The 25,181-nt window shown below is 43.1% G+C and overlaps 2 protein-coding genes across 5 annotated transcripts in view; one reads left to right on the top strand and one right to left on the bottom strand.

Annotated features, from left to right (window-relative positions):
• The window catches only part of SCAF4 (SR-related CTD associated factor 4), a 44,939-nt gene extending 32,218 nt beyond the window's left edge, over positions 1-12,721 (top strand). For all 4 annotated transcript variants that reach the window (XM_057410168.1, XM_057410165.1, XM_057410166.1 and 1 more), the window contains 4 exons: positions 2,931-3,093; positions 3,227-3,307; positions 3,406-3,585; positions 11,313-12,721. In XM_057410168.1, the coding sequence (XP_057266151.1) occupies positions 2,931-3,093; positions 3,227-3,307; positions 3,406-3,585; positions 11,313-12,154 (1,266 nt within the window). In that variant the 3' untranslated portion in view covers positions 12,155-12,721. The remainder of the gene's footprint in view (positions 1-2,930; positions 3,094-3,226; positions 3,308-3,405; positions 3,586-11,312) is intronic.
• Positions 12,722-15,353: 2,632 nt separating this feature from the next.
• On the bottom strand, positions 15,354-23,982 carry SOD1 (superoxide dismutase 1). The gene is made up of 5 exons (XM_057410047.1): positions 23,917-23,982; positions 19,649-19,775; positions 19,085-19,154; positions 16,876-16,990; positions 15,354-15,940 (listed from the first exon to the last, which is right to left on the bottom strand). The coding sequence occupies exons 1-5, from the start codon at positions 23,980-23,982 to the stop codon at positions 15,830-15,832; spliced, it is 489 nt and encodes a 162-aa protein (XP_057266030.1). The 3' UTR covers positions 15,354-15,829.
• Between the last annotated feature and the right edge of the window lie 1,199 nt (positions 23,983-25,181).

Consider the following 25,181-nt stretch of genomic DNA (forward strand, 5'->3'; position numbering starts at 1 on the left):
GACACTGTCCAGCCAGGAGTGGGCACATACAGCAATACCAGGTTGATCAATCTGTCTGTGTTGCTGCTCCCCTGCTAGCAATGGAAAGCACCCTGCCCACCCTAGTACCTCTGACTGGAGAAGAGGGATTGATATGTGTGTGGTAATTCACAACAGGCTTTACGCATTGTCCGGGTGTAGGCTGCAGTGATCAAGCATAGGGTTGCCTGGCAGATAACCCAAACAGCTTTGACAGCAGGATTCACGTTAACATCGTTTCTCACTTCTTGACCTTCCTGTTTGTTGGGCTTTCTCCTTTCTTTCTCCATTCCAAACTTCTCCCTAGTAAACAACTCTCCCCTAATTATTTTTTATCATGTTGGTCCCAGTTTTGCTGCATCTGGGATCCAGATTTGCTATTTATGATACCATTGCTATTAAGTAATATGTCCTTGTTACGGTATTCCTGGGTATGGTTACTTATGCACTGTTGAGAATCAGTTTCAGTTAATAGCACTTGTGATGACCGCTTTTGCTGTGCAGTTGTTGATGAGGTTTTGGGCAGTTGGTGTTCCACTCTCCTGGCAGAGTTTGGTGTTACCCTGCCAAAACTACCATTCTTTTACAGTGCTCAGGCTTTGCCAGGGTTATACATTGAAGTCCAGGGGGTTTGCTTTGGTCTCCATTTTTGTAAGTTTTCCAGTCCAAGTCCCCTTTCTTCATTTAATGGATTGTCAGCCAGAAACCAGCATCCAAGTTTTATATGTACCTCCCAAATTTCCTGATCTATTTTTCAATCCCACATGCTCATTCTACCTAACTAGATGTAGGAGTTATGCTTTGGTCCAATATTCATCTCATACCCTTCCTATTGAAACTGGCTGCCTCTTAGTTTCCAGTCCTCCTGCTGGAAAATCCAGGTGTGCTTGTCTTGGAGCACTGATGCTCCAAGTAGCACAGTAGACTGTGCTCCTTTAGTTCAGAGGGCCAGTGGTTCTCCTGCAAGTCTCAATCTGGGTAGTAAGAAATAGTAGTTGTACTCAGATGCAGGCCAACCCCCAAGACATGTTCACTGAGATGCACCTTGCAGTCTGCATTACAGTTACTGAGAGATTGGGTATTCCAGTTCCCAGTGTTGCCAGTAAAATACCAGGTTTTCCCGATATTCGTTTCCCCATTAATACAAGGTCTCCCCAGTAGCATTTTTGTTAGTTTTATCCAATTCATTAGCTGGTATTCTGAAACTGTTCACCCGTCCTTTGTGTTTGTTATCTGTCAGTGTTGATTAACCACTGGTTCCATCTCTTTAAAAGACAGAGAAACTTTATACTTCAAATTGTATTTTAAATTAGACATTGTGACATTTATGCATAGATTTTTACTACTTGCGTTTTTTCTTCCTGCATAAAGGAAAGGTTTGAGCATGCTGCCTACAATTACATATTAGAGGGTTAACTTTTTATTTAAAAATCAAGCACGGCAGTTAAACTTGGATAATTGGGTATGAATATCCTCTAATATGTATCTAAATCATTCTTCCTTTGATATTCTGTTCCTGTTCCATCATATTTTACTGTTCATTAGACCTTGTCAAGCCTTGCTTGTACCCAAGCACACACATGCTTCATCCAGAGTTGTCTCACCTCTTAACTACTTAAAGACTGACAGCAGCTAGCAAGTTTCCTCTGGTTTTTTTTTTTTTTTTAACCTTTTTGCTTTCTTGGTACCCATCCTGAGTTCCTTCTGCTCTGTACACGTTCTGAGTGCTCTGTACATGAACATTTGCTTCACAGAACATTGCTACGACCAATGGATCAGTTGCTATTTGTAGCTGATTTTTAAGTTGTTCTTTGAAGGAGTGCCCTGTAAAACAAACAAAAAGAATTACTGGGGCTACTGGCTTATTGTGGGTTTGGAATACTTTTCCTAAAGCTTTTAACTGTGATCACTGGAAACATCTTTAGGGTTACTCAAAGCTAATGTTCCTCTTGGCCTTATGTGATACTTCTAGATAGGCTCACCTGCACAGTGTTGGCTTTGCAAGGTCCTAGTCCCCCAGAAGGTCCGTGGTGTTCCTTTCTACTCCTCTCTGAAGTCTGGCTCTTGTTAACTACCTGCATAATCCAGCCATCCCTGAGGGGGTAACTTTTGCCAGCTTTGCATATTGTTACCTGTCAGGTCTGGCAATTCTTGTGCCACATCCAGTAGTTTCTTGTATCTTGCTCAGTTAGCTTAACTTCAGGCCTGGGCCTAATCAACAGGTTATCATAAACCAATAAATAACCCATTTAAAGATAAAAAAGGGTGGTCTGCACTAAAATCTAATGAATTAAAGCCTACTGAAGTAGTTGATTTTAAAATTCTAATAGTACAAGTGTTAATGTGCCTTAACTCACTAACCTAGGCAGTGGTAAAGAACTTGGAACAGAACTTTGAAGTACTATTGGGTGTTCGGCAGCTTTTGTGTCTTCTCCAGGCTTAAAGAGTATTTTGCTTACATTGGTTTGATGCCACTGCTTTCAGTTCTGAGAATAAACCAGTACAGGCTTCTCCTTTAGAAATAAACAATGAGTTATGAAAGGTCTTGATGCAGTAATTCTGAAATTTTGATGGCCGTGGAGGTGAGTCAGTTATGATCACTTGAGTACCAGCTAAAGTAGGAAGAGTATATTTAGATGAATTAGCAGCATCCATTAATATTGATACAGCACAGTGAATATTTTTTTTAAGTACAAAGGTGAACAAGATCACTGTTGATATTTTAACTTGTAGGAGTTCTTTGACTGCTGATTAGATCAGTTACATAAGTCACCTTGTTGCAGAGTAATTTAAGGTAGCTTCAATTTCCTTGTTTTGATGGATGGGGCACAGAAGGCAGCAGTCCACAGCTGAACAACAAATAATCCATTCAGTTTTGAGGTAACGTGTTTTTCCCCTTCCTTTTTTCTTAGGTTCCCCCACATCCATCAGGTCCTCCTGTGGTTGGTGCACTCCAACCACCTGCTTTCACAGCACCTTTAGGAATCCCACCTCCTGGATTTGCTCCTGGAGTGCCACCACCTCCACCTCCTCCATTTCTACGACCTGGTTTCAACCCAATGCATTTACCCCCAGGTATATTTATGTATTTTTAGGAATATTAAGTCCTTTTTTAGCCATGCAGCAAATAAAAACGTCTGCCATATAAACTGTACAAGTATATTTTGGTAGAGTGATATGCAGTGTTAATATACACTTTTTTTTATAGGCTTCCTTCCTCCTGGACCACCACCACCTATAACTCCTCCAGTATCTGTTCCTCACACTCCTGCAGTAAACATCCCAAATTGTAAGTTTCAGTCTTGGGCAGGCAGCAGTAGAAGGAAGGTATCGTGTGAGCAGGAAAGCTGACTTGTTTTTTTAATGCATCAATGCATTGTTTCTTAGCTACAGCAACTGGTGTGAATGAAGACACTACAAAAGATTCATCTATAGGAAATCCCATCCCAACAGTGGTTTCTGGATCCAGAGGGACTGCTGAAACTACTGAAAGTTCCAAAATATATGGAACTGTTCCACCTCCTACTAATGCACCTGCTCCAGTCACCCAAGCTATTCCACATCTTGGTAAGTTCACTTTTGTGTATATTCTTCAGTTTATTGTTCTCCTGAATTTAAAACACAGTTTTGATTTTGCACTGACTTACAGTTCATGGGGAAAGTAGAGTTTTCTGAACTTTTGAAATCTGTTGAGTCGTAAGTCATGTTTAGAGGCTTGGTTTTGCGCAAAGGAGCAGTAAATTTGCTTTCGTTATTGAAGATCTGGTTTTTGAAGAAACAAAAAGTCTGTAATGTTTAAGTTACAAATTCCAGACAGAACGAAATGATGTCTACATTGAGCAAAATGAGGTTTATATCATATAGAAAATAACTGGCACCAAAATATCCGTATGACATATGAACTGTGTTTTAGACTCAACTATTACATGTATAAAACTTACAAACAGTTTTTTTAATGTATTTTTTAAAATTGTGAAAATGCGCTATACTTTTAATGTGTGGAATAAATAATTTTAATAAAATGTGGAAAGTGCTTTTATTCAGCCCTGCAGTATTACAGGTTTTGAAACCTTTTTACCAATATGTCACCTCCTTTAAATATTACGAAGTGGTGTTTTGACTAGCAAAACCAAGCTAACTTTGGATATCTTGCATAAATTACATTTCATGGTATGCTATGAACTTATATTTTTAAAGAGAGTGTATGCTGTTTAATGATACAGAGGTCTGCTAAATGCATATATTAGGGTGGCCTTTTACGGCTGAGTGTCAAGCATATACTCAAGAGACTTGTTTCCGACAAATTTTAATGAGATTAGTACATTTGTGAGATTTCAGACCTCTAAATGAGAGCCTAACAAGTGAATGAAAAAGCTGGTTTTGTTTTAGTGTGTTTCTGCCCAGAACTTTGCAGGGTACACTGAAAAAAAACCAAAAAACCAGACCCCAAAGATTTATCTTACAGCTCTGGTGGGTTATTTGATGGCTAAATTGTCCAGCCACGACTAGTGATTCTTTGGATCCTTTGTGCTGGAAACTCAAAATAAGGGCATCTTTCAAAAAATGAAGAGCTGCTTCTCTCTGAAAATGAGTCTGCTTTTTAAAATCCATCAAAGCAGATGTGCAAACTTAATTGTTTTAGAGTATCTTGGGACACTTGGCAAAGAGAGAAAAACTTAAAAAGCTTTATGGTGACACCATGGATTGACAGAATGTTGTAGTGGTACAGATTATCAGACTATACATTTGAGACATTCACATCCTAATGATCATATTACACTTTTTGTAATTGTAATATACTTTACCAGATGTTTGAAGTTTCATGGTACTGTGTCTTGTATGGCACAGCTTGAACTTTTTATGCCAAGCCTTTAGAATGTGTTAAGTTACTCTTCAGTCTGCTGTGTCACCATACACATAAGAAAATGTGTACGTTTCTTACAAAATGAAGATTGGAGTGAAGAACAATGCACCCACATGAGTTACTTGGCCAGTAGCTTTTTTTTTTATTTTTATAAATCCAAGGAAGCTGAATTTGATAAATCTAATCAAGAACTTGCCGTTGGTTTTATTAAATTTGTGAGGCAGAGGAAGTCACTCTGACCACATGGACAACTTCTCTCAACATTCATCAACAACTCATCAGCAAGGGGATAGAAGAGTTTTTCCTTTTAATCAGATAGCATGTGTGAGCTTCCAGAGCAGTCCTGAAGTAATAGCTTAGAGATCTGTGTGTTTACTTAAGTGATAGTGTCTCATTTCAAGAAGTAGTTATTTATAGCCAAGGGATTATGTAAAATCCTCCCATCCTGACATTTCAGAGGAAAGGGGGACTGTTCACAGTCTGATACAAGATAGAAGAAAACACAAAGAAACAGATTATAATGTTTTACATTATTAAAGGTGAAAGTTTAATATCGGTTGTCTTTGCTTTTAAAACTTTCCAGTAAGTTAACACAAGTGAAATGATCTTCTTAAAACCACTTTGATTCACTCATCGATTGAGCTTAGCTCTGTTTGTGAGGGTCCAGATCTAGTCTCTCCTTACGCTGGAAGAAAAACAGGAAAGTTGTGACATTTTCCACCACTGGTGCTAATCTAGATAGCAAAGAAGTGTCCCTTAAAGTCTTGCCCTCCCTGTCCTCTGAGTTCAAGAGCTAACAAAGCTGCATTGTCATACCTTCTCATTCTGTGTGTCAGGTTTCACTCTTAGGGAAATCAAAGCATGGGAAATGGAGTGGGCCAGGGTTTTACCATGTGTGTGAACATGAGATGCAATCTGCATATGCATTGCAGTCTTGGAGCCCAGAAATACTTGGAGGCTTGACAGTTTAAATGTAGCCTTAGTGATGACATGCATTTTGCACAGGTCAGAGGCAGATGAACTGGGCAGAGTAAGTGAGTAGGTACAGGATTACCCTCAATTATCCATGGGAAAGCACAGACAAGTGTTCAGACTGAAGGACCTAATGTTCACAAGGGTATTCTTTAGTAATTTGCATAAATGACTGATGGCATGACTGATGTCTCAAGAGGTCCTCAAACTCTCATGAAACACTCCCATGATGTGGCTCTCCAAGCTAGGATAAGGAGGTGGAAGAAAGATATGCTTGACAGCATCATGAAGTATGTAATGAGGACTCTGCTTGAGGAAATAGGGATGAAGGGGCTTGAGTAGTGTAACGTGAAGAATGAAGAAATGTTCGTCGGCTATTTGGGGAGGATAGAAGAACTTACTTCAGCAGGCTGAAGTCAAGGAGTGAAGATTGCTCTGAAGAGACTGTCATAGAAAAATCTAAACCTTGCTTGAGAACACTTTATGTAATCTGTACAAACGCAGGAGCTCTTTTCTGATGTTTGTAACTTAATGAAGCTTATCTGTCTGTTCAGTTTTTATGTGGAAGGTATGTTACAAAGCAACTCTAAATTGGTGGTTGTAAGATTTCATATGCTTTCTTAGGAATGTAAGTTATGTTCTGTTCCATTTCCCCTAATTTCATTCATTTCCCCAATGTAATTCTTTCATCACTTCCAACAAAGACATGTTTGTGCTTCAGAGGAGTGATCCTTCATGGACATCTTGTCTGAATTTTTTGTGCTTATTTCTAAAAACCACCCTTGGGTTGTTTTGATTGTAGTTGTATCCTTGATACTGTTTGCTGCTGTTAATAGTTTCTTGTTCTTAATTTGAACAAGACTACCAGACTGTAACTGGTTTTGTGAGTATGTGCTCGTATGTCATTTTCTAAATGATCTGCAAAGCAGATATTTTTAGACTCGTTTTCCATGTGCATATTGCAGAAAGTGGCAGGCTTTTAAATCATTTTTGATTTGCCAACTTGTTAGTGTTGAGCAAATGCTGTAATTTGGACCAGTAATAAACTGCTGATGGAGGTGCTGTGTTTTGAATATGGAGATTCTGTGATCTATTATCTTGATTAAATACACCATACTGCAGTTTGTAGGTTCTGGTCTACTCTCTTTTTACCAAAATTCCTACAATGATAATTACATATTATCAAGGATTAATTATACTGTAGCTCTCATCGAACTTGGTATTCATTTCCTGTTAATGTGTGCTGAATTACCATTCTTTTCTCCCTGGATGCTTTGCTCTTAAGACACCACATGGTCTTTTTGTAATCTGCATTGAATTATAAAAGACAGACCACAATATTCTCTGAGCTCACCCAAATATTACTACATTGCAGGGTGGATGCTTCCTTCACAGGAAGGATGAGCTTTTTATTAACACAGGATATGAACAGTGATAAACCTAATATGTTTCTAAATTTCTGGTGATAGCCCATTTAAAAAGCATAACAAACACTGCATGTTTGCTAATGGTATACATGACTTGCTTTCATAAACAGTTCAGAGGTAAGGGAACATGAACTCTCAAGCACCATTCATGGAATTCAGTTTTGTCTTGATGACTCCCTTGACCTGGATCGGTTTAGTATTTCATGTTGTACAAAGCAGGAATTTTAGCAGTTTTAATACCAGTAACCAGCCCATAATGTAATTTGATTCTTACGTCCTTGTTGAAATATCTTAAATTAACCTCCTGACTTCAGTGACTGACATTGACTATCCTGAAAAATGTTGGTATTTATGGCAAGTTATTTAAGCTGTGAGTCAATATTTAGGCTCTCAAGTTGAAGCTCTTTACAGTCTTGGCCTGGTCTAAAGGTTTCCGTATTAAACTCCAGAAGAAGACACAAGACTTACACCACTGTCCCTCTTTCAAGAATTTCCTGGTAGTATTTAATGTTCTAGTTTTAATGTGCAGCATTCCCCACTGGAGAATGATAGGAGAACTAATGTGACATGCCAGATGTTGCAGAACGTCACACTCTGCGTGTAAACCTTTAGCCTGTCATGCTGGAATCGTAAGCTTTTGACTTCTTGTTCTCATATATATTGTCATCAGATTTGCGAAGGAGGTGTATGTGAAGCAGGTTTGCTGTGTCGGACTCGGAGAACACAACTCCTCCGCTTGCTTTTTTGTAACAGCACAGCTGAGAAGTAATTTGATGGATTATAAGAGACACTAATCACTTGCTGAGCAGAGTTCCATAAAGAATAAAAGTAATTAAAATAAGGAATCAGCTGTTACACTTTTCAGTTACATTAGCATTTGCAGTACTGATAGTTATCACAAAGGAACGTGGGATTTTGTCCAGCCAGAAGAGAAGATAATCAGAAGTGGAATTACAGTAATGCAGAAATCTGGCTGTTTACCTAGTCTGTCAAACAGTAAGGATGACTCCTGTGACCTCCCTGGATAGAAGACACTTCTTCGGGACAGCTCTAGCTTCTGGAGCCGTCTTACGAGTAAAGTGGAAATACCAAATCTTTAACGCTGCGTGACTGTTCTTGCACATCCGCAACAACATGCATGGTTGGCTGTGGGTTTTCCTTGGGCACTTGCATCTGCGCTCTGCAGAGTGAACACTTCGCAGGCTCTGAGGACCTTTCACTGCATCACTGGTAAAAGTTACAAATGAAAATGAATTGTGAAAGCAGTCTGGTTTTACACAACTGAACAGAGTAACATACTGGGTGTAAGGCCGAAGGATTATATCTGCAGCATTACATACAAGCCATGTCTTGTAGTAAAAGCCATGTGGTAGCCAAGTCACATGGAGCAAGAAGCTCATAAAAGGGATGGTTGCGTTTCATACCTGTAAGCAAGAACACAAGCTTAGCTACTGCAGCAGGGCTCACAGTTAGGAGCAGATGGATAAAATACAGGCTGGGGCAGATAAAATTCCGTCACTTGTCTGCACAGGTATAGGATGGTCATTGCATCACTGTTGTTTCTCTGGGAGCTCTGGTACTTCTTTTCAAGTTTGACAAACTATTTAAATTTTCCATACTGTCTTTCCCTGTATAAGACAACAAAGGGCTTTCAGCTGTCCTAGATAGGCCACTTGCATTCTGTACCACTGATTTTCATGAGCATTTTCTCTAGTAAAGTTGGATGTGTTTCTGGACAGCTCTTTCAGAGTAAGTTTGTAATCGGTGCCAGGTTTGTCAGCACAGCAAGGAAACTCCTGACAGTTCTTTCAACCATGTGGCTTCAGCCTCAGCATTTGAGTGAGCTGAAATAAGTGTTCTGCTGCTACCCTGCTGATACAGTCCAAATTGAAAGAGAATGGGTTTTGGCTGCTGTTACGCTGCTGCTTCTGTACTACATTTCATGCAGAAATAAGACTGAGAAGTTAAATTACTTGTGAAATGCAGAAAAGCTTGTCACACTTGCCTCATGTTCATGCTGTTGTAACCCACCTCTACTCTGCTGCCATAGAGCAGGAGCATGTGCTTCTCCTTTTCAGCTTGTTAGATCTCGGTCTTTTCTGCCTTATTTTTAATCTTCTGTGGAAGGAATAACTTTATCAACAAAAATGATCCCCAAACCTCAGAATTCAGCAAAGTAACACTCTTGGAAGATACCATTAGCCATGTGTCTGTCTCGTACGAAGTCATGGGAGCAGTTTAAGCTCACTGACTTACAGCCCTGATGTGGAACAGGAGGTGGTGGGGGGGCTGTGCATTTGACAGTTAAAAAGGGGGGAGGGTACACACCAAAAATGGGCTGTTATTGCTGGAATATTTTTTTCAAAGACTGTAACCTGTCAAGCCATGTCTTAAGAGAGACTGTTGGAAGGGAAGGTAAGGTGATGGATGCCACGGGTGGAAGAGTATTCACATCTTTGTGACCTGAGTTTTCCTGAACCACAAAACGTAATAAAGTGCACCCAGATAAAACCAGTTTCTGTTAGAGATGTTCTTCAGCATAAGTAGTGAGGTGAAAGAGCAACATCGGTGTTCTTCAGAGGGCTCAGGCTTACTGGGGATAGAGACACTAAGTCAGTCAGCCAGCGGAAGAGGGAAGCTGCAGTAGCCAAGTGAAAGGTTACTTAGGATGTCTGCTCCCCTGTGCTCATTCAGCTGCGATCTAAGTGCAGTGTTCACTGGTGACGCTGTCAAGTGTGTAATTCTGGTATTAATTCACGTTCTAATTCTAGCCAGAGCAGGAGTTACAAGATTCTACGTAACCTGCCTTCTTAACTTTAATTTTTATTAATATACATAGAAATAAAGCATGTCATGGTCTAAACAAAATGTATAAAGGAGCGCAGGGTAGATTAGGAGGGATTTGTGTTTGTTCTGCTGACAGCTGTTGGTTCCCGTAAGTTTCAGTTTGGGAGTTCAAAAACAACACATGCTTTCCGAGACAGCGAGCTTAGTTTCAGGTGAATAACTGCTAGTGAACAGAAAGGGCAGATGCAGCCTCAAAGCTACAGAGAGCCCGAGATGATAATGCTGCTGGTTCCAACAGAAGGAGGCACGAGATAAGCTGGCACTTGCTTACTGGTAGGAGCTCCTCTGGAGCTCAGTAATCCTTGCTTGTCTTCACTCCTTGTGTTGATGCCAACAAGCTTCGGGCTGAGCTTTCTGAAACAGTATTTTTTGAGAGTTAATTTTTTCTTTCTTACAAAGACCATGGTAAAAAGAGGAGTCGAGGAGTAGAAATGGAAAACAGCTGGTGTTGGGTGTGTGCTGTAAAGGATGGAAAACTATTTAAAAAACAGGAATAAATCCACACATCACCTGTTGCATTTCCTTTTCGTTTATGTTGCAGCGTTTATTCTACTAAACTGAACTTTGTTGTATCCATTTTCTATGGAATAGTACCTTGATCTCTCTGTGATTTCCCAATTGGACTCCAGCCCTATTCTGACTTTGTCTCTCCCTCTGTACCTCTCCTGCACGTGAGAACTCCTGTTGGTGGCCACATCAAATCTCAGGCATTTTAGCAGCTGATTCCATGGATGTTTGGAGTGGAGGAGAGATGTTTTGAAACTAACTGAAGGGAGTGAGGTGGCTTTAATTAGGAGCCTGGGAAGCGTGACCTGTTAGGAAGGTGTTCTGTTGACAAAGCAAGACCCCGAGCTGTAGATCAGGAAGATCTCTGACCTGCGCAGCAGCTTCTCCACAGAAGGAAGCCTTTGAATGAGCGACTAGTTACTGCCATTGCACTGTTAATTATTTGTAGCATGGCACGAACTGCTGTTTAAACAGGATGTTCTCTTAACAGTGTGTAAGCCAGCCCAGGAAGCATTGCAGGCTGCTCTCTTCCCCCCACACCACCACTCAATTTTGGTGTTATTCATTTTATAGGATAATTTCAGAATGCTTGGTTTTGAGATGATGAAAATGCCTTTTCTTTCGTCCTCCCCCCAGCCTGTGATTTCATTTGGCATGTCTGCGTTTGTCTGTTTCAGGCACTCAAGGAGTTGCGCCCCCGCCACCAGCCCCCGTTGTTGGGTTGCAGACTCCCTCCACTGGCCTCTTGGGCGCCCGGCCGGGTTTGATACCACTCCAGCGACCGCCCGGAATGCCACCCCCTCCTCTGCAGCGGTTTCCCCTGATGCCACCACGACACATGCCCCACCACATGATGCACAGAGGGCCCCCGCCAGGGCCAGGGGGCTTTGGGATGCCTCCCCCCCACGGAATGAAAACCCCCTTCCCACCACCCGGTCACTTTGTGAGACCTGGGGGGATGCCAGGAAGTGGGACACCGGGTGGACCTGAGGAGAACAGAGATGGGCGGCAGTACAGGAACGACAGGCAGACATTCACGCCCAACAGAGACCAGGAAAGGTTTGGAAGGAGGTCTTACGGAAATCGGGTAGAAAACGATCGTGACCGCTACGGTAACCGCAACGACGAACGAGATCATGAGCGGCTCGGTAGTCGTGACAGGCGAGAGTGGGGACGGAGGAGCCCCGAGCGCGACAGGCACAGAGACTTGGAGGACAGGAACAGGCGTTCTGGTGGCCATCGGGACAGGGAGAGGGATTCCAGAGACAGGGAGTCTCGCAGAGACAAGGAGGAAACGCGCGGGAAGGAAAAACAGGAGATGACTGACAGGGCAGACAGCGACAAAAACCACGAATCTCATGGCAGCAAAGTGGGAGACGCAGACATTGTTTCCAAACTCACTTCGGGAGACTCGGAACCCACGGGTGTAAAACCTGCGGAAGAGTTGACACCAGCGGCTACCTCATCCCTGGAACAGGCAGAAAAGGATCTGGGCTCAGTGTCGGAGGCGCCTCGCTAGGGACTGGAAGTTGTCGCGAGACGACAGTGACATTTGTTGGAGTGTAGAGCTTTAGGGTTGTACAGTCTGCTGTATTATATTTGCTTCTGCTGATCTCACAGCCCCTCGGTAGTTGGTGGGGAATTGTAAGCAATTTGATTGCTTCCCTTCTATTTAAAATAGCCACAGCGTAACACGAAATACTGAAGATATGATTAAACTATTACCCATTTTTGCTGTAACTTTTTTAAAGTTTTGACTTTAAAAAGTTTACAAATCAGAAGTAGAAGTGCTTTCTATTTTTTTTTTTAATTTAAGAAAAGGTAACGGTGAAAGCTCCTCAAAACCATAGGAATGTGTTTTTAATAAACTCTATTTTCGTAACAAACTTTACCGTGTGCTATTCTTCCTACACTGCACTGAAGTGGAAAAGGAGTGTTCAGCATCTTAAAGTTGGGACTGTTAATGCTGTACTGGAGTCTAAATTAGACTGTTCTGTTTATATTTGTTAAAAGAAATACATCTGTTTGTGTAGCTATTCACAGAAGCAAATTTTTATTTGTAAGAAAGAGTCATCTTGGTTCTTAAGAGTGCTGCGTTTTAATGATCTTACTTGAGCAGAGCAGGTAGAAGTTGGTGGCTTTAAGCTGAATTGAAGAGTTGACTGTTGAGTGTTTGCAATGCAGTCAGGGCTTTTTTTGTTTGTTTTATTTCCCTCCCCGCTCTCAGCTGGTTCTGTGGTCAATGTTGCCCAGATTTGCCTTTTGTTGAAAAAGCGGACACCTCTGCTATGTGGTTACATGTGTGCATGATGGGCTGGGAGGCACCGGCCCGGTCAGCAGCTGGTAGACTTGGTACTCACTGGTGCTTCTGTGCTGGCAGGGTGAAAGGGAGATCAAAAGGGCACCAAACCCCACTATAAAATGCTAAACTTTGTTTTTCCAAGTGGGGCTGGTGTGCATGAGGATGTAAAAATGCCACCTCTTCCTTCAGGCAGATGCGGGTTGTCTGCACTAGCACTGTCTGCCTCCTGTAGCCCTGCACGAGGTAGGTGTGAAACCTCTGCCCACCTGGTGCTGTATACCCGCCTGGCTGATGGACGGATGAGGAGAGGAGGGCGCTTTCTTGCCTGCGTTTGGATTCACCATCGCCTCACAAGATCACCCCAGTCATGCTGTCAGGTTTGGAGAGGGTGAATGCTGGTTCTGGGTGGTCAGAGCCCTCACACCAGTCAGCCATCAGCGGCGCAGGTGGCACTGGCCCTGCGGTTGGAGCTTGGTTAACTCTGGAAGCGTAGTGGAAAAGGTGTATGAATCCTGTGCATATTTAATTTGGGTTTGTTTTTTTTCCTCCTTGATACTGATAGAACTGTGTTTCACTTTTGGTGTTTTCCCCTAAGTAAGTGAAGGGCAGCTGCTTTCTTACATTTTTCAGAGCTGCTCCGCAGCAGAGGGAATTTTTCTGGGGGAGGGAGGCGGGAGGGAAGGAGAGGAATGTGGAGCCATGGACTGGGGAAAGGACATCTATTTTTATGTTCTTGCAATAGCAGAATAAAGAGAGAAAAAAGCTGTTTACACACTTGTACTGAACTCAACTGTCATGTGTTCAAACTTGTGTCCTTAATGTGTTCCATGCTGGGCCTGCAAAGCCAGACATTCACATCTCAGACTTAACACTTGGTAAAACCCACCATAATTCTGTAAGGAGGTAGGAGTGTTTTAACTAAAAGACTTAGGAGGGAAAGAGACAAAGACTTGCCTACAGAAATGCCACCTCAGCGTCTCCATTTCCTGTATTAGGAGAGTTTGAAAGCAAAGCCTAGGCAGACCTTGGGTGTACTTTGCAGAACAGTTTCTTACCTTCTGAAGCAGCAAGCATATAATAAACCTACTCGCAAGGGAGCATCACCAGTGGAATTGCACCTTATGCTTCTACAACTACCACATTTCTGGCTTTAAAATAAGCCATGCCAGAAGTTGGTACATGAAGATTAATCGGTTCAGTGCCAGCACCCATTACTGATAGACAACACAGCATTGGCAATTGACAGAAGCCTAGACCTGCTCATTACACCAACTCACACATAAACCTAAGCCTTAACTTGTACATCCTCCAATAGCACACTGACTTCAAGGCTAGCTAGCGTGCCGAGAGGAAACAGGTTTGAAAGCAGAGATTGACACATACCAGGCTTGGAAAGCACTGAAGTTCAGTGCCAGAATGGCCAGGAGAGGAAAGGCAAACTGCAGAGCTGCCACCACCCTCATGCCACTGCAGCTCAACCTACAGTTCCCAAATACTCTCTTTTTTCCCCTCAGAGAAAGGGGGGGGCAGCACTGTAACCATCCTCCAAGCTGTAACGAGGTGAGGGTGGTGTTTATGGGTGCTACATGTGCAGCACCCCAATGCTGGAGAGGAAGGTGGGATTGATGCTTAGTTCTGCTGCAGCAGCTGAATCAGAGCAGAGACTACATCACAGGAACAGGTACAGGTGGGTAAGTTAACAGAACCTGCAGCAAACCTAAGTAATTCTTAATGTGCTTTTACAGTACTCTGCTACCAAAAGCCATTTCACATGTAACATGCTACACTGGAATCTAGGCATCTAGAACTACAGCCAACTGCTCTTACAGGTCTTCCTTAAAATTAGTGGCTTTCTCTAATACTTAGAAACACATTTAAGAGCTACATATAAGAAAATAACAAAAGCTGGCACCAGTGTGCAGTAAATGCACTGTTGCAGAGCTTTATGAAATTAAATAAAGAATATGTGGCTATGTACACCCTTTTAAAGGGAATACCTGTTCCACACTAAGCACCTGCATTGCTTGGAGAATTGTTGGCTCCATCAATCCCTCCAGGCTTCCACTTCACACAGCCCACCACTACCCAGCACTGCCAGGGGCACAGACAACACACAAGGACACACACTGTAGCCAGATCATCTTAAATGCTGCACAGAGCTTCCCCACCACAGGAGTACACACACTTCACAAGCACATGGGATTGTCACAAGCAGAAATACCTTCCTGATGTGAAATGCAAAGCTGTGGTTGTCCTCAGGTGCATAAAACCCCTGGGTTAACACTGGCTGTTAGCATCTCCCTGGGAGCTGTTGGTGTTCAGCAGGTAACTACGGGCCTGCTTTTCCCTGTTAGCAATTCAGTAGGTATGACTGTGCTAGTTTGCTTTGCTTTTTTTACAGACAGCAAGACCAAGGTGTATTTGCCCAGAAAGTTTCTTACACAAGTTTGAAACCTACAGATGCTGCAACTCTGCCAGGATGAAGTCCCAATACAGATACAGTGGCTCCTGCTCCTCAGTGAGTAGCCTTGCCAAAGCTCCTAGAGCTAATCCTCCAAATCGCACAGTACAGTGGAGGTTCCAGTGTTCACAACATGCCCACTACCACACACCTCCCATTACAAAGAGCAAGAATTCCAGTGTGTCAAGTTGTACTTAATGGTTTCATCAGATGCTTCGGTAGAAAACTACAGAGACATTCCATCAGTGTCACTTTAATTGCAATATACATCATACAAAATTAAGTCAGTCTTCACCAGTTTAAGTGATACTCAGAATGCAAAGTAATGATATTAACCAATACATCTTTTGCATGAGAAAGGGCAAGTACAGCATTTGCAATGAAATACAGCCCACTCACCACTAACATGTGAAACATTTCAGGTACAACACTTAGCTCTTGGCTATTCCGATGACACCACAAGCTAAACGAGGTCCAGCATTTCCAGTCAATTTGCTCTCATTATCTCCCCCTCTACCCAGATCATCGCATTTTTCATGGACCTGGAAGAGAATTGAAGATACCTTAGTTCACATTATTGCAGAACTAATCAACATTTTTCACTACTTGCACTAGTACTAGCAGTGACAAGCAGTTTTGCCAGCCATCAGCAGGGTGTTACACAGGAGAAAGAGCCTACTGTAATTACTTATTCCTGAACGCCAAATTGATGCTCATGCCAAAAACCTAAGACTACACTTGCCTAAAAAGATGAGTTGCCTTCAGCTGAATTTGTTTCAGGTGGAAGTCACCAAACCCCTGTATTTCAAAGAGTTAGCAGCAGCCCAAAAGCAAACCTGGACTTGACATTCACCCTCACAACGCAAGGCCACATCACCCCAAGTGCTGCACTCCAGAACCTCCCTGCCCCTCAGCCCTCACCTGCATGATGCAGAAGCGAGCATGGCAGCAACCTCAGCACACACTGGCATCTGAAGGGAAGCAAGACTGACAACACTGACAAGTAGCCAAATGCACTCAGCCTCTACCAGCCTCCTTCCCAGGAAGGCCATGGCACAAGTTACACCAGCAGTCACCAGACCAGATTGTCCTGCTGGACCCTTGCCATGACTTTCAGTGACAGCACTCATGCTAGGGTCTCCCTCAAGTCAGGCTGCTTTAGTCACAGCTGAAGAGATGAAGTTAAATGGGGAGGAACAACTCTGGAAGGCAGGCAGGAAGTTAAGATCTCACTAAGAAGTGCCACACTAATTAATCCACAGAGGACTTTCAGGTAAGGTTTCAAATAACTCCCTGCCTTGGAAATCTTGCAGTGCAAGTTCTATAACATACACCAGGGAAAGGCCTCCAGCATCAAAAAGTCTCCATTTAATGTCAAGACTGCTCTACAGTTCCCTAAAGTAGTAGGCAAATAAGTACCCAAGCAGTAAGCAAGCAGTAGGCAAGCAGTAATCCAAGTAGGCACCAAGACACTTACCACCATGGTACGTCCCACAATGCTATGTGGTCCACTAAGAGAAATGATGGAATCTTCTATTGCCACTTCTGCTACTCCTCCTTTAGCAGTCACATTGCCAAGGTCTCCCACATGCCTACACAAAGATGCAAACAGACTCACTGAAAACTTCATTGAATTGAAGGCTTTTCTACATGCTGGCCAGGACAATGCCATACCCATAGTTCTTACATTCAAATACTCCACCATCTTACCTTAAACAGCACTATGTCCTCATTTACCATCACCAGCCAACCTTTAACACTCCCAGTTTCAGGTTATACCTAGGACCAGATTTTAGTTGTCCCTTGAAAATAAAGGGGTTTATAGCGGGCAGTTCATCAACTCTGGGGAAAGGAATGACATCACTCCTGCACATACAAGGCTTGGTGTAAGCACTGCCACTGCTCTTTAAGAGATAAAGCTCTTAAGAGCCCTTAATGTCTATCACAAATCAGCTACTCCACAAGCAGCTGCAGGCTTTAGGTTTAAATAGGACAGTAAAAGCAGTTGTCAAGAGACAGGTCAAAGTGGAGGCATCAAGTGCTAGCAAAGTTCTAATGAAGAGCAGTGATGACTGGCTGAGTTTGCTTCACATTTTCCACACACACTTGGCATTATACTCTACCACAGGTTTTTTATCAGCACTAGATCTCCACTGGGAATTCTTTTAAGAATTAAGCCTGAAGCAGTTCAGTTCTCACTGAACTTCCGGACATTCCAGTGTCTTATTTCCTACAGATTTGTGCCAAGCAAAGCATTCACTCAAATGGCAAGTTGGTGATGTTCTGCAAGATTCTTATATCCAGATGCAGAACACAGAATACCAGCTTGTTTCCAAAACTCCACAGGCATGCAGGGTGACCAGCTTAGACAGCTGCATGCTGACTGCCAGCTTCTTAAGACAGCTTAGTACCAATTTTGTATTTGTAACCAAGACCTACAAAATCAGGCCAAAGGCAGTTTTCCCTTTAGTAATTTGCTTGCTTTAAGCTTCTGGGAAGCTTCAGTCCAATTGTTTCAACTCCACACTAGTAAAAAGCACAATCTAGTTCTCACACCCTCCTAATGAGCTCCCCAGCCCACAGCTGCCTGAGCAGGCAGGTTACACCAGAAGCAGCATTTGACACAGCAGAAGCCGCAGTGTTCATTCAGTTTTGACCTTTAGCCCCGGGGCAGCTGGCTGGCACTAAAGTCCACGAACACACCATTTTATGCTATCACCCACACAGGTGGCCACCAGCCAGCTTGCTTGGTCTGGCATGCAACCGATCACTCCAGCATGAGCTTACTGGTCACAGAAAGTGCAGTTACGGACGTAAATATGAGCATTTAAAGACCAATCACAATGCCACACTGGCCCCAGTGCTAGTCCAGACACCCCCTGTGCAAGACCAGCCTTTCACACTTGCTCCTAGCTCCAGTCACTACCACATTGGTCTTCAGCAGCCCCTTCCAGTCTCCAAACTCGGTGAGCATACTGTTTAAGCCAGACACCAGGTCTCAAACATGCAAGGGTTCCCTGAAGATAAATGGATTATGAAAACTGCCTCCAGGGGAAGAGCCTGGTCTCAGCTCCCACTGAGGTATGAGCATCAGACTCTGTAGTGACAAGTTGCACAGCCTCGGGGGTATATACTGCAGGCAGTACAGCACCTAAGCTAACAGGCTAAGAACAGCCCAGCACACCCAATGAGAATCACCATGCCCAGGCACACACAGCTTTGTGTGCATCTTGCAGTTTCCCTGCAGCCCCAGCACCTTCTACTGATGAACCTGATCGGCCACATGACAAGCCTGCATACAAGCTCAGCAACTGAGAGTTTAGTGCCCCATTTTAGGGCCAGGTTTTGACAACAGAAGCAAATCACCACTGATTAAAGAAGGTTTTAACACATGAATTCCCTGCACTAACATGCTGAGGAACTTTCATACTGCCCCTTCTCCCCAAGCTATGACAAAACCAAGAACATATCCCAAAGACTACACTTTACACATACTCTTGGAGACAAGGTATACAACTAACCAGTGTAGATTTATCAGAGCCTTTGTCAAATGACCCTAGATGTCCTGCAGGAACTACCAGTTTTCTTCTGGTATTGTCCTAGCATTGTTTATGAAGTGGCTTCCCAAGCACAGAGTAGCACTTAGATGGCTGCTGCAGGGAACAGCCCAGGCACATTAAACTCACCTTTCTGCATCACTTGGTCCACCATGCTGCTTGCCTTCAGGATTGAAGTGAGGACCTGCACTGGTACATCCTGAAACAGAACATAGCCACCAAAATTAGCTTTTTTTTGCAGTATCCAGTTTAAATCTGCTGCTCATACAGTACACTGATGTATATAGCCAGAGGCCATGAAGTCACTAATGGTGAAACACCTACTCTCCTGTTAGATGTTCTAAACCTCTAGAGGTGAGTAATCTACTACAGATTTATAAGTTCACTAAAGTAAGACTACTCATTCTAGAACACTCAGGGCTCAGCTGAAAGTTTTCTTATTTCTTAACACTAGGTTATCAAATCATTTAGGTCAGTGCTTGATGTGTGAGATCCTGAACACCAGCCTAAACATGTTCAAAGTATTAAATGAGAAGCAATTCCTTAGGAAGTGTCCCTATTTCTTAACACAGATTTGCAGTCATGAGACCCAAGTAGACTTCTACCAGCTGCTGCTGCAATACTAGAAGAAACTCTTTAAACCTGAGCTATCACATAACAGATGTAACTCAAAAGCTGGAATACACATCTTACCATTTGTATTGTCACCAAATTCATGGACATGGAAGCCATGGTCTCCATCAGCCAAGCCACTGATTTTTCCAGTAACTTTCACTGGTCCATTACCCTTTAATAGAAAGGGTTTGTTATCAACAAACAGCTACAGCATTAAATAGCCTTGTATCAAATGAAACTTCTAGTCAACAGAAAGCACTAGAGACTTCTCTACAAATTCAGCTACAAAGATACTAACAATTACTTTACGTTAACTGATTCTATATGCCAATAGGATATTTCACAGAATGCCTGCATTTATTTAGCCACCTGAAGTGTATTATGCAACAATAAGCGAAAGGAATGCCTTTTATCACACTGTTTGCTTTTAAGAATAATCACGTACTTCCATTTGCAACCACAAGTAGCCCTGCAGTCATTCCTCCTTTAGAGTACTGCCCATGTAAAACCCCAAGCTCTCTACTGAGGATGCTAAACGACAGCATAAAGGAGCTCAGGCCATTTAGCAGTTACAGCTCCATTTAGCCCCACTCTTAGCGTGTCAAAATACACTCTACAGTAGGACTAACGCAGACTCCAGCCCTTAGTCCAGCGGCACACCCGCGGGAAGGGCGGAAACAGCCAGTCCCCGACTGCCGCCGCCGGGGCACTGGCGAAGAGGCGCTTCCTGGACCCCCCGCGGGAGAAGGGGCCGGGCCCTGCGTGGTGGCTTGCTCCGCGTTTTCTCTCGAGAGCCTGAGGGAATTTGCTTCTGCGTGTCACCGCGGTGGCACTTCGGCCCCGAGGAGACCTTGTGCTTTAAGCAGTCTCACTTAAAAGCTTCCTCTCAAATCATCAAGCTTCAGTCCTCAGTCTTCTAATGTTATGAATCCCAGACATAAGCCCTTTATCTTTGGGAATGCCCTGAAGTACTGAGGTGGGAAGAAGCGGCAAACATTTTTCGTCGGTGTCTGCGTCTTTTCCCTTCCCCTGCAGGCCATTTTCTAGCGTTCCTGTGACCGAGGTGTGTCACATCATGAACTCCCTGAATCGCTTTGCATTTCAAAGCAGTTGCCGTACCGCGAGGTGTTTTGTACAGAAACCATCAAAGTTAGGATCTGAAGCTGGCGTTTGTTGCTCAGCTGCTGAGTTTACCCTTAGAGGCAGCTTTGTGTGCAGGCTACCCACAGCAGCAGGCTGGGGATGTAGTATGCAGCTTGGAGCTATGTTTAACGTGGAAAGTGTCTTGATGTAGCCATGGATTGCTCCTTTTCTGAGGGATGTGCAGGGGAGAGATGACAGAATAGATTCTTTACGTGCTGATAATGCTGGCAAACCTTGGACTCTGGTTAACACCAGATTTGGGGAGCATACAGCTCTGCGGTTCTGTTCTAAGATCTGTGACCCTTGAATGTTTTAAGAATGAAAAAATGTGTTTAATTAATTCCCTTTGCAAGCCCACATTGCTCGTTTTCCCACTCTGTTATTGGTGGAGAAGTTAAATTAGAAGCACAAAATGATTTTACAGTACTTGGGACTTTATGTAACCTGTGTACACGTATGACTGAAGTATAAACAACCTGAAGGCTGGGTGATTTTAAGTCATGTGGTTGAGAATGCCATAAAGTCAGGGAAGGAGGTACAGGGTTTGTTTCACACACCAGACGCAGTCATGATACCATAGCTTGGGGGACGGGTCATGACGTGACTGAAACAAATGGGAATTTATTTGCTTGAATGGTGTATTTCTTTGCATGAGAAACAAGGAGTCGGAAAAAAACCCCAAACACATACAAATACATGGAAACTATTTGAAAGACAGATAAATATTTGTAGTTTAATCCCTGAAAGAAGCTGAGGGAGAAGGAAAGCTGGGCAGCTTCCTATCTAGGAAGCATCTTGGCATTGTGAGTTAAACTCCCTAGAGCTTCATTCCTAATATGCCTGGAGCGAAGAGACTGTAAATTACTTACGAGCAAATATGTCTGTGTTCATGGAACAACATGCAGCAGCACCCCGAGTGCTTGCTAGATCAAGAGGAAAGATTCCAGTGCTCCCAAGGTGAATCTTATTTGATTTAAAATGGCTTGTAAACTTGGAAGGATAGTAGTGACTCATTTTGTTTTCAGTCATCTTTGGCTTCCCATATCACTTTTTCCACTTGTCAGTGCCCTTTCATAAAGAGGGACCTCTTGAGTGCTGCGTTACAGTGTTTTATTTTTTGGCCCATCTCCAGACCTGCCTGTGTTTGTGTCAGACAGGTTTATTCCTTCCTCCTTGGAAATAAGTTTGAGATCTGCCCTTTTTCATGCCTCTACATGAATGCTGGACAAACAAATGAATTAGAGCCAGGTGCATCAGGCTTCTTAATATGTGAAGTGGAATAATGTAAAGTAATGATTTTGGAGGTTTATCACATTAGGCTTCAGTGTCAGATTACTTGTGAAGGTACCCTGATGTGGTACCCTGAAGCTGATGTGGTAAGAAACACGAGGGTGAAGAGGTCAGCTGTAGGAGGCTAAAGGAGAGATGTGAATTTCAAGGACTAATATGCAAGAGTTTGCATGGTGCATGGAGAAAGAGGTCAGTAATCTTATATGGGTCTTGGCTTAGAGTGTTTTCTATTACTCTTTTCTTTCACAAGTATAACAAATACAAAAGGATTAGTTTACAGGGGTACTGTTTCACACAAGTCTTATACAAGAAGCCAGGGAAAGGCTTTTGTTCTGTTTTCTTCCACATACCTCTTTATAACGCATTTATTTTCTTAAATCTCACCAGTAGGTGAAAAAATCCACCCCAAGGAAGCTGAACAGGGTGGTTGGTAGCAATACCTTATTTTGTTATGTGGAGCATCAGAGTCAAAGCAGAGAGGAAAACAGAAAAAGTGCAAGGTGGGATTACAAACTTCAATAGTAAGAACTACAGCAGGGCAGAGGACCTGAAAGAGTGGCACCTCCTGCAACCCTGGCACCTCTCGTTTGACATCCCGCTTCACCCCATATCCTGGTTCTGCCATCCCAACTTGGAAGAAGTCTAGAGCTTGGGCCCTGTTGCAGCTTTAGAGGTAAACTGATGGTGAAGTGGGTTGATCTGGAGCCCAGAGGGTTGAAGCAAGTACAAGAGGGACAAACTTGAGGCTGGGTGGACCCACAGCATTGTCTGTCCTCCCTGTTCTGCAGTTGCCTACAAAGCACGCACACCCCTTGTAGCACGGGAGTGAAGCAGTTTTTAGTATGGATCAAAAGGGTTGCTCTTACTGCATAAGGGTAGACACACAGGGGTCACCGAAGAGCACAGGTTCAGGACAGTCTTGGCTATTTTCTAATTTGCCAATTTAAGGGGGCAGATGAAATAATTACAGTGTGATGTAGGTCAACAGAAATCTAATCTGCGTAGACAGAAGCTAATAAACTTTTAAGCAAAATGTGCAGAAGTAACAAAAATCCCAAACCCTTATGTACTGAAAAATACAGCGTATATCAAGCATAAAGGCCATGCAGTGCATTAACATGCTTTCTGATTGAGGTTTTGTATGAATTAAAAGAGAGGGAATTTTGAGGGTTGTAGTTCCCATAGCAACCATACCTCTGGCACCTTGTGCAAATACATAGCATTTTCTACTTGTGGTGACTTATGGAAAAGTACACAGTGAAACTAAGACTGCAGTGGTAAACATCACTCCAGATTGCCTGAGTTTGTGTGCATAGGTGCTCATCAAGATCACTGTCCACAAATCTGCATGAATGTAATTTTTTATGTTTATTGTCTTACATTAAGAAAAGCAAATGGAAATAATATTAATTTTAAATAATAATCCTTCCTATAGGCCTGTTACAACCTTGGATGCATGTGTGTGGAGGGGAGGCTGCTGGTGAGGTAAGTACTGGTGTGCTCATCACAGCATGCAGGACAGCAGGCAGCTGTCTCTCCTTTGCAAGCTTGTGTTCTTAGTGACTGAGAATCCCCGCAGGGCTGGTCCTTCCTCCTGCTCCTGGAGCACATCTTTGGCTATTGTTAACCCATTTTTCCAGCTCAGCAGCTGGGTATTCTACATGTACCTCCTTTTAAACTAGCATTGCTCCATCAGCCTCAGTGCATACACTCCCCATCTCCAGCAGTTTATTTGTGTACTTAGGTGACAGGCAGAGAGGCGCAGCTGCAACCACCAGCCACAGAACATGGTAGACCTGGTGTGCACCTCTTCTGCGGCAGCTCCCCACAGCCCCCACCTCCTGCTGCTTCTGGGGAAGCTGGGCAGAAGGCTTGGGGCAAGCCCTGGTGCTGCCTGCTGCAGCTGGACTCACTGGAGCAAACATGAGGCCCAGAGGGTTTGAGTTTCTGCTCCCAGGGGACCTCAGGGCTGTCGGCATGGCCAGTGAAGGGCAGACCAAAGTCCCAATGAGTCCTCCACCCTGTTTCTGGTGTTTGAGTAGCTCCTGAGGCTGTGCCAGCAGAGCTCCCTGGCATGAGGCCAGGCTCTTGGCCAGCCCTATGCTAAGGGTGGGAGCAGCGCAGCAGGAGCAGCTCGAGCTCGGCATTGTGGCCAGCACTTACCGGGCATTGGCACTGCCAGGAAAAAAATGGGTGCACACATGTTTAAAGGTAGTCAGTGGTGCAGGGAGCAGAGCTGGGACGACAGAGCAAAGCACACTTTGGGTGACTGGTGATTGAAGTTGTTGTGAAAAAAGGAAAACATTACCTTTGAAACAGGTCGAAGACTGAGGTTTGTGCAGAAAGCTTACCTGAAAGATTTTTTCAAATCGGAGAATCTGAAAACATTTATGCATTCAGGAATGGGTTTGGTTTTGTCCACTGAAGGGCATCTAAATGAATGCAAGTGAAACATTGTGTGTATTTCTAAATATGTATTAGGAAAATATGTTTAAAATACCAACTAGGACAAAACTAAAAAAAGTTTAAAGAAAGCCTTTTCATGTATATATGTTCATCTATAATAACCTAATAAAGATTTAATTCACAGCAGGGAAAAAGAAAAGCTTATTCTTAGATTTTTAGTAGATTTTCATTTGCTAAAGTCTTTATAGTTGTAACTAAACTCCTAATATCATGTGATAAGTTGCTTTGCAAATCCCAACCCTACATAAGCATATGCTAGAGGTAACCTCCCATGTGGTTTCATTTGGATATACTTTTCAGCATTCCCTGACACAAAGTGTTCCACACTCTCTCTTGAATATTTACCACATTTACATTTTAGTAGTACAGTGGGTGTCAGGGCACCACCGGATGAGGTGGTTTGTTTTGTTTGCTTAGCTTAGCTGTGTTGGGTAAGGCTGGAGATGGAATCATTTGCTTCAGTACAAAACCACAGTGAAAATGCTAATTAATGTGCAATTAGAAAATACCTAAATGGTGAGCCCATTTCTGCAGTGGGAAATCAAGAGTGCCAAACAGAATACATGTGCGCAGGTCTTCAGAATAACAAAGCTGTGTTTTTATTTGGATTTTTAAACACATGATTTCCTCTCTGGGGACACTGGGTGGTTGGGGAGTGGACAAGTTCTTTCATGAGCAAGAAGCAGAACTCAGGTTGTGTTTGTACAACTGT

The sequence above is a fragment of the Pezoporus wallicus genome, unplaced genomic scaffold, assembly GCF_028554395.1.
Source record: "Pezoporus wallicus isolate ANWC-B61680 ecotype Strahan unplaced genomic scaffold, APGP_CSIRO_Pwel_v1 contig_7011, whole genome shotgun sequence".
Classification (NCBI taxonomy): domain Eukaryota; kingdom Metazoa; phylum Chordata; class Aves; order Psittaciformes; family Psittacidae; genus Pezoporus; species Pezoporus wallicus.

Coding starts and splice junctions, on each gene's coding strand:
- SOD1 (XM_057410047.1), bottom strand. CDS start 23,982: ATGCCGACAGCCCTGAGGTCCCCTGGGAGCAGAAACTCAAACCCTCTG. Junction 16,991..19,084: donor GGACCAAGTGATGCAGAAAG/GTGAGTTTAATG, acceptor ATCTTTGTGTAG/GCATGTGGGAGACCTTGGCA. Junction 15,941..16,875: donor TTGTGGGACGTACCATGGTG/GTAAGTGTCTTG, acceptor ATTCTCTTCCAG/GTCCATGAAAAATGCGATGA.